General features: G+C 52.7%; 1 protein-coding gene across 1 annotated transcript in view; it reads right to left on the bottom strand.

The window, feature by feature from the left end:
• Positions 1-14381, bottom strand: part of LOC135233476 (transducin-like enhancer protein 4) — a 43107-nt gene that overhangs the window by 8965 nt on the left and 19761 nt on the right. The window contains 8 exon segments of the mRNA XM_064297071.1: positions 865-1114; positions 1685-1761; positions 2066-2259; positions 3147-3279; positions 3723-3875; positions 4028-4081; positions 4496-4615; positions 13282-13298. Of these exon segments, the coding sequence (XP_064153141.1) occupies positions 865-1114; positions 1685-1761; positions 2066-2259; positions 3147-3279; positions 3723-3875; positions 4028-4081; positions 4496-4615; positions 13282-13298 (998 nt within the window).

The raw sequence follows: 14381 nt of genomic DNA, 5'->3' as shown, positions 1-14381 counted from the left end.
AATACATCAACACAGCCCGTCATGTGACTTTCGAAAGCAAATCAGAATGCTCCCCTCACACACTTCCCCTGGGCCCCTGCCTGATTGGACAGCCATATCTGATCTACGCCCATAATTGGGGAGAACAGTATAATTGGTGGTTTGACTCAAGAATGCCAATGTTTTCTCTTTATTTATTTAGCCATTTTACGGAAAGACACAGCTAAATGAAAATTTACCCATTAGTAAACAAGAGAAGGTCGGTTAAAATTAGCACAGATCTCAGCTCAAAACGCTGCTTTGCCAGACGGGGCAGTTTAATTTCAGAACTGTCCGCTCGTTCCGCGAAGCGGCCCTGTCTACATTCCGCACCACTGTGATGTCACTCAACAGAGATGACGCTACCAAGCGTTGCCCACATATCCACATTAAGGAAGACCAGTAATGTTCTTGAACATGATTATGATTCTTAGCCAGCAGCTTGTGCTACATAACCTCTAGATTTAGCCCAGGTCAGTCTGTGCCTGATGCCCGTGTAACGGTGAAGAGCACACTGGTAGCTAACGTTAGCTTCGTAAAGCTAAATCAAATCACACTGTAAGCTAGATGCAGTTACATGTGCTCAGATTCAGACCGTAGGCTTATGATAGGGGGTTAGAGTTAGGGTAGGGGTGGGGTTAGTCGTAGGGGCAGGCTTAGGATAGGGAGCAGGGCTATTGTAGGGGAGGGGTTTGGATTGGGGGTGAGGTTAGGGGTAGAGGGCAGGGCTAGTGTAGGGGAGGGGTTAGGATAGGGAGTGAGGTTAGGGGTAGGGGGTAGGGGGTAGGGGGCAGGGTTAGGGTGGGGGGGGGGGTGTGGTGCATGTAACCGAATAGGCTCTCTCACCAGGCAGTCGAGCTGGGACACGGGGCTCTTGTTGCCGGGGTGACTGATGTCCCACACCTTCACGCAGCCCTTGCCGCCGGTGTAGACGTGGCGGGTGGGGTTGCTGATGGTGACGGCGCACACCACCTCCCCGTGGCTCAGCGTGTTGATCTGGCGGGCGTGGCGCGGGATGCCCGGGCCAATCAGAGCGTCCGGAGGGAAGGGCACCGGCTGCATCTGCCCGTCCGCGCTCACGTGGAAGGAGTACGCCCTGCGCGAGGAAGAGGACGGTCAGGGAGAAGAGGAAGAGCAGTCGTAAGACAGGCCAAACTCTCCTATTAGAGCTCCTGTTACAGACTGTGGAAGCAGGTTCACTGTCACACTGCAGTACATTCTCCCAGGTGAGGGAAATGTTCTCTAAGAGTAAAACTTCAGGCTTCACCATTTCTCAGTGACAGCATGTTGAGAGAGAACCTTAACACCCAACACACCCCCAACACACACACACACACACACCACCCTCTCTACCCCCACCCAACACACAACCAACACCCACACCACCTTCTCTACCTCCACCCAACACACACCCAACACCCACACCACCTCCTCTACCCCCACCCAACACACACAACACTCTCCCTACCCCATCCCAACACACCAAACACACACAACACCCTATGTACCCCCACCCAACACACACACACACACACACATGCTCACACACACACACACCCTCACGCCCACACACACACACACACATACTCACACACACACACCACCCTATGCACCCCCACCCAACACATGCTCACACACACACACCACAGCCCCACGCGTTACGTACGGTTTTCCCCCCGGTATTCCGGAGAGGTTGGGCGGGATCCCGGGGACGCGCATGTGATGGTGCGGATCGAACCCAACCTGTGGAGGAACCAGCGAGAAGGCAGGGAGGTTATACACAATCCATTCAGCTCTAAAACCGGGAGGGTCAGGAGTGGAACGTACCACTTGCAGGTGGGCTATGGGGGAGGATTGGGAGTGGAACGTACCACTTGCAGATGGGCTACGGGGGAGGTTTAGGAGTGGAACGTACCACTTGCAGGTAGGCTATGGGGGAGGATCGGGAGTGGAACGTACCACTTGCCAATTGGCCAGGGGGGAGGGTCAGGAGTGGAACGTACCACCTGCAGGTGGGCTATGGGGGAGGGCCAGGAGTGGAACGTACCACTTGCGAGCGTCCGTAGGCAGCAGCAGCGGCGGCGGCAGCAGCAGCGGCGCTCATCTGAGGGGAGATGTTGTGCAGGCTGGCGTAGGCGGCGCCCGGGCTGGTCAGGTCCCCGTTCATACCCGCGTGGGGCACCATGCCAAACGGGCCGGGGTACGGGCAGGGAACCGCCATCGGGGTGCGGAGACCTGGAACTACAGAGAGCACAGCGCCATTAATCACCCACACACACATATCCACACACAGACACACACACACAGACACACACAGACACATACGCGCACCCACACACACACACTCACCACCCACCCACACACACCCATCCACACACACACACTCATACATACGCACACACAGACACAGACACACACACACACATATCCACACACAGACACACAGACACACACCCACCCACACACACCCATCCACACACACACACACATACACATTCTCACACACACACACACACACACACCACCCTTTCTCACAAAGACAGATTTCATCAAGAAATTCAGGTCAAGGACTCCTGACCCTGAACCCCCCCCCATAAAGCTCCCCCCCCCCCCCTCACTCAGAGAGGCCAGCGGTGCTCAGTGCAGTCAGAGTCACTCAGCGCCAGCCCGGGGGCCCCTGTTTCTATGAGGGTTCAGCCACGGGGTTCTTCGGAGGCTTAAAATGCTAATTTGGCGGTTCTGAGGCGGCGGTGGTGGCGCTTGGCAGGCTGCAGTGGGCCGGGTGGCACACGGGTCTGCCAGCAGGCCCCTCAATTACACAGATAAGCCCGCCTCCCCCCCTGCTGCCACGCACAGTCACACAACCTTGACTAACAGGGACATGCACCGGAGCCCGCAGCTGTACGGCCGTGTGTGTGTGTGTGTGTGGATGGGTGTGTGTGTGTGTGTGTGCGCGCATGTGTGTGTGTGTGAGAGAGTGTGTGTGAGTGTGTGTGTGTGAGAGAGAGAGAGAGTGTGTGTTTGTGTGTGTGGATGGGTGTGCGTGTCTGTGTGTGTGTGTGTGTGTGTGTGTGTGTGTGTGTGTGCGCGCGTGCGTGCGTGTGTGTGTGTGTTACAGCAGTACTCACCCAGGGACTCCACCCCGGGTGGCTTCCCCGGCAGGGCCCTCAGGCTGGGGGTGGAGTTGCTGCCGGGGGTGGGGGCGTCAGAGCGTGGCGTGGGAGTGCTGGACTTGGACACCGGGGTGGTGGACTTCTCATTCTGCACAGACATAGCAGCCATAAACATAAACAGTGTTTGTGTGTATGTGTGTGTGTGTGTACACATCACTAGTGAGGACATTTCCACAGTGAGTACATTACTACCAGAGTTTGTGTCAATTTCATTTCAGTTCAAAACTGAGCTGAGCACAACCCTGATTACTACTTAGAGTACACTTCTACAGTGTGCACTACAGTGTGTATACTACTACACTGAGTACACTACTACAGTGTGTATACTACTACACTGAGTACACTACTACAGCTAGCAGAAACATACAACAGGGGACAGGAACATATTGAACACATCACTGCTTGAGTGCACTCACACACACACACACATATATTACAGCACTGTAGTGCAAAAGTAAGGTTTCAGAATCTGGGGGAGGGGTTAAGGAGGGCGGTGGGCGGGGCCTCTCTGCCCATGGGGGCGGGGCTCACCAGGTTAAGCTCTTTGGATTTGGAAGAGGGCGTGCTACTGGAGGAGGCGATGGAGGCGGGGCTGATGGGAGGGTCCTTCTTGAGCAGCCGGTTCTTGTCCAATCCATTCTCTCGAGGGGAGTGGGCGGGGCTTCCCCTGGGCGAGGCGGGGTCCTAAGGCACGCAAGGCGTAGAAAATTAAAATGCCTCCCTCAACCAATCACGTACTCCCTGACTCAAACAATACCTCCCTTTATCACTCACACACTCCCTCCCTCCCTCCCTCACACACTCCTCTCATCCATGCCTGTGTGTCAGAGCTCTACCTCGTTGGAAACATCCACCACCAGGTTGTCGTCGCTCTTCTCCCCATCGCTGTCCTGAGAAAGGGAAAGATTCACACACGTTAAAACACACCAACAACCCCACTCCCCCTGTCTGTCTTCACACACACACACACACACACACACACACACTCACTCACTCACTCACTCACTCACACACACACACACTCACTCACACACACACACACACACACACACACACTCACTCACACACACACACACACACACACACACACACACACACACACACACACACACACCACTCACACACACACACACTACACTCACACACACACACACACACACACAAACACCTCACACACCCCACACACACACACACACTCACACTCACACTCACACTCACTCACTCTCACACACACACACACACACACACTCTCACTCTCACACACACACACACACACACACACACACACACACACACACACTCACGTAGCGTGTGGCCAGGTCCTTGTCGTCGGTTTTCTGCTTCTTGTTTTCGGAGGAGTAGTCGGTGGAGTTCCGGTGCTTATCGGCAGTCCTGAAGCTGGCCGACGGGGACACCGAGGAGCTCTGAAGGGCGACAGACACGACCGTTACCCCCCTCCTCCCCAAAAAAAACCTCTTAATTACACCCCTCGCTAATTACCCCGTCTCCGCACTCCACAGCATTCGCCGCCGTGCGTTGCCCTGGAGACAGACGCCCCAGAGACGGAATGAATGAGAAAATTAAGTGCGCGGCGTCTGTCTTGAGGAGCATCACGTGACCTAGCTCTCAAACCGCACCTGAGCCGCAGGAGAGTAATCTAGGGCTAAACCACAAACCCAGAGCGCGACCTTTCAGCGTTTCACTTCCGGGTCACGGGAACACGCTCGCGTGCGTCTGTTCTTATTCCCACCTTCATCAAAAGATTAATTTCTCCGCACTTACATGCCTTTAATTAGCTCAAGTGCTTATTATTCTGATGCAATTAGCTAATTGTGCAAATTAAGATTGATACTAAAGAGTCACTTCAGTGAAGAACAATTTCAAGGGAAAAACTGGGAAAGAACTGCAGGGGGAATGTGCACAGATATTCTACACCCTACCAGACACACAGGTAACCTAGCGGGTAGTTAGGGTGGAAGATAACACTGTATTTAGAAAGAGAGCCTCCAGCAAGGTGTCCGTAGAAACTGCAAGTGTCCCAAAGAGAGATATCTCAAAACAGGAACTCTCCCCAGAGATATTACACCACTCCCAAACAGGAACTCTTCCCAGACATATTACACCACTCCCAAAACAGGAACTCTTCCCAAAAAGAGATATTACACAACTCCCAAACAGGAGCCCTTCCTGAAAAGAGATATTACACAACTCCCAAACAGGAAGTCTTCTCAAACAGATATGTTATGCCACCGTCAAAGAGGATCTGTCCCAGAGACATTACACCACCGCAAAACAGGAACTCCCCCAAAACACAGAGCAATTATACCCCCGCCAAATCGGAATTCCTCCAAACCGACGTGCATCAGTGCCAAGGACAGTTACACCGCTGCTGACCAGGAACGCTCTCGAACAAGTGCGTTTGCCGTGCGTTCGCTTTCGCTAGCTGAAGGACTTCAAAGAGAGCCGCATGCTTTGTGCTGAGGGTGCGTGATCATACCCCCCCCCCCCCCAGTGAAGAACACCGCTCTGCCGTCTGAAAACCTCCCCCCCCCCAGTGAGGAACATCGCTCTGCCGTCTAAAAATCCTTTCATGTTAAAAAGCCGCCGCGCGGCGCGGCGCGGAAGCCCGCTGCAGACGCATTAGCGCCGTCCCCGCTAATGGAGCCCGGCCCTCTTCAGACGCGCCTCGCCCATTTGCATGCTGGGATCGTTCGGCTCGACGGGAGCAAGGTCGCCAGCGCGACAACGGGAAGAAAAAAAATAAAAATAAATTACAAATAAATGAAGTCGCTGTGCGGATGAGTCACTGGAATGTCAAAACGCCGATGTTCCGATTGTCCCTAAAGAATAAAAAAAAAACATTTAAAAAAAACGAGCGTAGCTGAATAATAATGTTTTTTTTATTATGTTATGAATGTTCCTTTCCGAGCGGAGGAAGATGTGCTTCGGGGCACAATCCCATCAGTCAGAGCGTCCCCATTAACCTTGTGCACAGCAGTGAGCCCTAATGAGGGCCTTGTGTAAGCTGTTCATTAACATGAATCTAAATTAATTTAATTACATAATGACAGACTCAGGTGCGTCTTCACTTAGAGCTCCTGGATTTCTGCCAGTACCAAGCCTGTCTCACATCTCTATACCCTCTGTCTCCCTGTCTGCCTCACATCTATATCCCCTCTGTCTCACATCTATATCTCCTCTGTCTCACATCTATATCCCCTCCGTCTTCATGTGTCTCACATCTATATCCTCTGTCTCCCTGTCTGTCTCACATCTATATCCCCTCTGTCTCCCTGTCTGTCTCACATCTATATCCCCTCTGTCTCCCTGCCTGTCTCACATCTATATCCTCTCTGTCTCACATCCCCTCTGTCTCACATCTATATCTCCTCTGTCTCACATCTATATCCGCTCTGTCTTCATATGTCTCACATCTATATCCTCTGTCTCCCTGTCTGCCTCACATCTATATCCCCTCTGTCTCACATCTATATCCCCTCTGTCTCACATCCCCTCTGTCTCACATCTATATCTCCTCTGTCTCACATCTATATCCGCTCTGTCTTCATATGTCTCACATCTATATCCTCTGTCTCCCTGTCTGTCTCACATCTATATCCTCTGTCTCCCTGTCTGTCTCACATCTATATCCTCTCTGTCTCCCTGTCTGTCCCACATCTATATCCCCTCTGTCTCCCTGCCTGTCTCACATCTATATCCCCTCTGTCTCCCTGCCTGTCTCACATCTATATCCTCTCTGTCTCCATGTGTCTCACATCTATATCCCCTCTGTCTCCATGTGTCTCACATCTATATCCCCTCTGTCTCCTTGCCTGTCTCACATCTATATCCCCTCTGTCTCCCTACCCGTGTTTCTGAGTATGTTAACACGCCTGAAGCATGTCACCGTTCCCCTATAAACACACGCACGTCCGGTGATGTCACCAGCAGGGAGGCAGACGAAGTGCGACAGGAGAAAAAAGGACCACCACACACAAATAACTTCACAGTCTTTCACCCTAAAAAAAAAAAAAGCCCTCCATTCGGTGGGGGAGTCACCCAGAAATAATGGCGGCCGGCGGCGACGGATGGCCGGCTCTCGCGGAAACCCAGCTGATAGGCCGGTCGGGTCCCGTTACGCACTCGAGCACTCTCACGGTAACAGCCTGCATTCTGTGATTGGGCGGCGGTGCTCCAGGGTTCTCCTCAGAAACGGGATCTACTCCTGATAACAGGCAGAGGTGCTGTTAGCCTCTCGGTGTAAAGGCCCTCAGCCAGAGTACACATCTCCCAGGAGGAGGTCTGAGGGACGGAATGGAAGCACCTCTATGCAGTAGAGCAGACTCTGAGCCGAGGTGTGGAATTACGCGGAGTGGCGGCATTTCCTATTTTCCTTTAAAAGCCATCCTGTCCTCTCCTTTTCCCCCATTTTAATCTTGTGTGGAACTTTTCTTTCTGTTCACCGAAGTAATAGAGAAAACCTCTCAAAGGATGCCCGTGAACAAAGCTGGAAGAGAGAATTGCAGAGCGAGCAGGAGCTCAATCAGAGAAGAGATCTATTAGAGATGGGATCTATCAGAGAGGAGAACTATCAAAGAGGAGATCCATCAGACATTGGATCTATCAGAGATGGGATCTATCAGAGAGGAGATCTATCAAAAAGAAGATCCATCAGAGATGGGATCTATCAGAGAAGAGATCTATCAGAGGGGAGATCTATCAGAAATAGGATCTATCAGAGAGAAGATCTATCAGAGAAGAGATATATCAGAAAGGAGATCTATCAAAGAGGAGATCCATCAGAGAGGAGATCCACCAGAGAAGGACTCCATCAGTGAGCTGATGCCTCTCCCCCAGGCACTTGTGTTATCTCAGACGCTGTTTGTTCCCATTTGTATCTAAGGCTTTAGTCAACAAGCCCACAAAGGGTAAGCAAACAGTGCACACACACACACACATTCCATCTCTTGTACACACACACAAGACACACACACTCTGTGTCTCCCACACACATGTACACACACACTCTCTCACACACACACACACACAAACATTTCCTGGAAAGTAAATGACCCTGCCGGTAAATTCCCTCTCTCCTGCTTTATGTACATCCATCTGCGAGTGAATTTATGCGCTTGCTCGTAACGTATCCCAGAATTCCTCCTGAAGTCAGGTCGGCCCTCGCGGAGCACAAAGAGCAACGGCCTCATAAACCCCGCCCATAACGGGGCTCGTCACCCCGCCCCCGCCTGCAGTTGCCAAGGAGACGGAGATGCAGGGATCTCTCCGCCGCGTCACATTTGGAGGACGGCCGCCCTTCAGGTATAAGCCGTCAAGGCGCCCTCGTTAATGCGCAAACGCGCCTCAGCAGCACGCACTCGCTACAACTCTGTCTGTGCCAGCGCACACACACACACCACACACCCACACCCACAATACAACACCCATCCACCACACACAACCCCCAACATGTCAACCACACAACGGACACACCCCAATTACATGACACACAAACACACACTGTCGCCAACAACACAATGTCACCACCGCACACACACTCTCCCCACACCACACAATATCCGTAAACGCCACACGCAACACACACCCATATACATGTACCACACAGCGCACACGCACACACTGCACCACACACACACACATGTCTGCATACGCACAACACACACACAATACACTGACACACACACACACACACACACACACATGTACAAACACACACACACACACACACACACACACACACACACACCTGAGTGGGCCAATCAGAGCCTTCCCATCACCCACACAGGCCAATCAGAGCCCAACCAGCACTTAAGCAGCCCAATCAAAGCGCACCCAGCAGCAGTGTGGGCCAATAAGAGCCCACCTAGAATTCACACTGACTAATCAGAACCCACCCAGCACCAGCATGGGCCCAACAGAACTCATATTGTGGGAGATTAATCGACATGATTCAAATCCCCCTGCCCTGCGGTCTGTTGCCAGGGAAACCAGGAGACCACCAGCCAGGGCTGTGGTGAGGAGGGGGAGGGGGGGGTTTGGGGGTGAGACCCAGCAGAGACTGTCCCGTGTTTATACACGTCTTTAACACCGTCACCTAGAGCAGCCTATCACAGGCCACGATGGCCAGCACCAACCCGCCCGTCTGAACTCAGCATCACAGGGGGCGGGGCCGAGGAGCACAGAGAGGTGGAGAGATTGAGCCCTGGAAGAGCGCCGGTGTGTGAATGTGGAGGGGCACAGACTGAGCCACAATCAGCCTCTTTAGACTCCCAGAGCAGAAGAGACGTGCTGAAAACCCGCCAGGGGCTGAGGTGGGGGGGGGGGGGGGCATGGTTATGGTGAGGTGGTGGGGGTGGGGGAGGCATGGTTATGGTGAGGTGGGGGGGCAGCGAAGCGTGACGCAGGATTAGAACCATACATCTACATTAGCTGTGCGAACATCCCTACCCCCAACACCGTCTCCTTCAATCACGCTGAGCTGACTCCCTGAGAGTGTGTGTGTGCGTGTGTGTGTGTGTGCACATGTGCGTGTGTGTGTGTGTGTATGAGTGTATGCACATGTGCATGTGTGTATGCACATGTGCGTGTGTGTGTGTGTATGAGTGTATGCGCATGTGAGAGTGTGTGCATATGTGTGTGTGTGTGTGTGTGTGCGCGTGTGTGTGTGTCTTTAATGAAACTCATTCATCATGGTTTCCTTATGGCGAGCATATCTAATCTATTATCAATCTACAAATCAGAAGACCCCCTAAAGCACACAGGCAGGATCTGCACAGGAAATTACTGCTTTTCTGGGGGGCGGGGGGGGGACTCAGCACCTAAAGGCCATCATACTGCACCCCCACTCCCCCATCTGCACCCCCAACTACACCCCCACCCCCTCTAAACCTGTGGTAGGACAGGAGAGGGGAGCAAAGTTGGGGGTTCTGAGGTGTAGCCGAGCAACAACTGTTGATGTGGGTGGAGGAGGGCCTGGGGGGGGGTGGGGGGGTGGGGCACATGCTGGCCCAAAATGAGATTTCTAGCAGGAGGCAAACAAATCAAGCAGCAATTTCACTGCAAGAGCAGATCGGGTGGGGGGGCGGGGGGGGGGCTGGGGGTAGGGGGTAGGGGGCTGTTCTCTGGAAGTCCTGTCCCCCCCAGCCACCCACAGATAAGATTTAGCATCGTGCCACCTGCCCCCCTCCTGGTTGTTTATGCTGGGGGGGGGGGGGGGTCAGACAGACAGTGTCTCGTACCACGCTTGCATCCCCGCCGCAGAGAACACACGCTTGTTACCATGGAGACCCCCCCCCCCAGTCTTCCTTAGTGTTATTGGATACTGTAGCGCTTCTGGTTTTCTTCTTCTGCAGTTTTTTTCCCAGCCGCTGTAAAGGCCACACGTCTGTCAAACGCAGCCAATCGGTGGGAGCCTTCCCGGCCCCAGAGCATTACACATCTCATCTGAGCCGTTTCCTCAGGGCTGTCAATTAAACCACCCCCTACACCCCCCTCCCCCCACACTGGTCCCGCTCTGTGAGGGAAACTGTGGAGCATATGCACACACACACACAAACACACTCGTACACATACACACACACACACACACACGCACATGCAGACAGACCTGCACACACACTCACACACACACACACACACACACACACACACACACACACACACACACACCCGCATAAACACATACATACACACACGCACATGCAGACAGACCTGCACACACACTACACACACACGCACACACCACACACCATCACGCACGCACCACGCACGCACGCACCACGCACGCACACACCAGCACGCACGCACCCGCACACACACCACACACACACTCAGACCCCACACACACACACCACACACACACTCACACACACACACACACGCGCGCGCAGGGTTACTGCAGCTGAACTGTGAACTGTGCTCAGGACCTATGGTGGTTCAGAAATAATTGGTCTGAAACGGCTGCTAATGTGGGGAGGAAGTGCGGCGTGTGCAGGCGGTGACACACAAGGACGTGCTAATCTCCGCAGGAGACATTAATGTGCCAGGCTCCTCCTGAAAGAGCCTTCTTATGGGACTAATTAAGCGTGGCACCGTGCATCTCTCCCTCCCTCTCCCTCCCTGGTTTTCAGCTGAACTCCAATCCAGGTGCATAAATATGCCATTAATCGCCATGACAACAGGAGGACAAGGAGTGGGGCTGCACGACTCCAGGTCGCCAGGACGACAACACTGTGCCCCCTCAGTTACCCCCGGCAATTTACAGCCAGCTGCTACCATCACAGCTTATGCAGTAACCTTCACAGACACACACAGGTAACCTCACACACACACACAGGTAACCTCACACACACACACAGGTAACCTCACAGATACACACAGGTAACCTCACAGACACACACAGGTAACCTCACAGATACACACAGGTAACCTCACAGATACACACAGGTAACCTCACAGATACACACAGGTAACCTCACAGATACACACAGGTAACCTCACAGATACACACAGGTAACCTCACAGACACACACAGGTAATCTCACACACACATACAGATAACCTCACACACACACACACAGGTAACCTCACACACACACACACACAGGTAACTTCACAGACACACACAGGTAACCTCACACACACATACAGATAACCTCACACACACACACACATACAGATAACCTCACAGACACACATACAGGTAACCACACAAACACACAAAGGTAACCTCATAGAGACACATACAGGTAAAAGCTCTGGTCAGCTCACATGCAATAGCTCAGGTACATACAGGTAAACACAAAGTTAAGCGCACAGGTAACCACACAGGTAGAGTGCAGGTCAGCTCCTCCCCTCTGTGTTTGCCGAAGCGTGTGGCTCCCTGAGCCCCTGACACAAAGACCTGGTGTCACTGGAGCACAAACACACCTAACAGCGCTCAGTTATTCATCTGTGTTCAGCAGGCTGGGGGAAGCTGGTCCGACCAAGCTGCCTCTTCCACAGGGACAGCGCGGGTTTGAGGACTGACCAACAGTTTCCACACCCTCCTCACACAGACACAAGGATCTGCTGACCTCCTGTAGAGCCACAATCATCAGCAACACACCACCAGAGAGGCTACAGCCACTGGAAAAGACTCTAGCCAGCTAGCTAGCTGGCTAGCGTATTAGCCTCAAACAGAACACGCAAAACCTTTCTCCAAAATTAGGAAGCAAATACTCAGACAGATACTCTGGGTCCCTGAGTAGCCATATGAATCACTGAGTGCTTCGCAGTTCTTTCACCCTTGTTGAAGGTAGTACAATTGCACTTATTCATCATTATTAATATTCACAGAGGGCTTTCATATTACACATGCCCTGTACAGCTACACAGCCAGGCACAACAAGCACAGCAACTGAAAACCATCCAATCAGAAGCAGCATTCCCCCCCCCCCCACCCTCAGGGATCTCCACAGCTTTAGGAGAAAGGCCTCAGGCATCAGGAGAGGGAGCAAGGCACCTGCTCAGCCGCAGGCTAAAATCCGCTCCGAGCCCCTGGACAGGTGATAATTCACCTGGCTTATCAGCACTCAGCTTCCTACACACTCTTCCCTGGTCACATTCATTTAAATACACCCCTCCCCACCCCCCCTCACCGGCCTCTGCTAATAATAATCATCCCATCACTCACTGCTAACGGGCTGCTCTCACTGCTAACTGCCTGGTCTCATGCTAACGGGCTGCTCTCACTGCTAACTGCCTGGTCTCATGCTAACAGGCTGCTCTCACTGCTAATGATTAACCGCCTCCTCTCTATGCTAACAGGCTGCTCTCTGTGTTAACAAGCTGCTCTCTTTGCTAACTGCCTGGTCTCACTGCTAACAGTCTGCTTACACTGCTAATGGCTAATAGGCTGCTCGCACTGCTAACAGTCTGCTCTCACTGCTAATGGCTAACAGGCTGCTCTCACTGCTAACGGGCTGCTCTCACTGCTAATGGCTAACGGGCTGCTCTCACTGCTAATGGCTAACAGGCTGCTCTCACTGCTAACGGCTAAAAGAAGAGAAAGTGAAAGAGTTATGCTTACCTTGATGGAATCTCTGTCTGCTGGTGCCGATGCAGGACAGGAGCACATGAGGAAAGAACAGAGACAGAGTCAGTCCCACTCATTACCAAAGCAGCACAGATCTAAACCTCATCAGCATCTTGCAGAAGAGCCAAAACCCAGAAAAGGCCGTTGCCTCACAAGCCACGGGTTAGAATCCCAGCCCAGCTCCACAGGGGACTGGCCTGTTGTTTCCTCTGTCTTAACGAGTTTCCCACAATTAACAGCAGCCCGCTGCATGCCTCCCCTTCAGTGCACTCCTTACTAATTGGTGTGAGCCGTGCTGTTATATAAGAGCAAAAGTCAGCATGTCCATGGGCATCATCAGCCTGGCCAAGCAATTTCTCAGACGTGTGTGTGTGTGCGTTTAGAAATAATTTCCGTATATACGTACATGAATACACAGAATATGGTGCGCGCGCACACACACACACGGTCTAACACACAGTCTCACACACAGTCTGTCTCACACACACACACACACACACAAACGGTCTAACACACACAGTCTCACACACGGTCTCTCTCACACACACACACACACACACGGTCTCACACACAGAGTCTCACACACAGTCTGTCTCACACACACACACACACACAAACGGTCTAACACACACAGTCTCACACACACACACACACACACACACATGGTCTCACACACACACAGTCTGTCTCACACACACACGGTCTAACACACACAGTCTGTCTCACACACACACACACACACACACACACACACGGTCTCACACACGGTCTCTCTCTCACACACACACACACACACACACAGTCTCACACACGGTCTCTCACACACACACACACACACACACAGTCTCACACACGGTCTAACACACACAGTCTCACACACGGTCTCTCTCTCACACACACACACACACACACACAGACACACACACACAGATGATCAGACAGAAACGCAGGGGGGAAACGTGGGGGAAACGCAGGCAGAGGCCTCTCCCCTGCAGAACAGGCCGCTGTGTTTACAGTGGATCTGCTCGGGCTGTTTCCACGGCAGCAGAGGGCCCTGCACACTCGAGTGTTTGTGCAGTGAGCTGTTGCTTACA

Source organism: Anguilla rostrata, chromosome 10 (assembly GCF_018555375.3).
Source record: "Anguilla rostrata isolate EN2019 chromosome 10, ASM1855537v3, whole genome shotgun sequence".
NCBI lineage: Eukaryota > Metazoa > Chordata > Actinopteri > Anguilliformes > Anguillidae > Anguilla > Anguilla rostrata.
The sequence above is the reverse complement of the archived record's forward strand: the minus strand, read 5'-3'. Positions and strand labels throughout refer to the sequence as shown.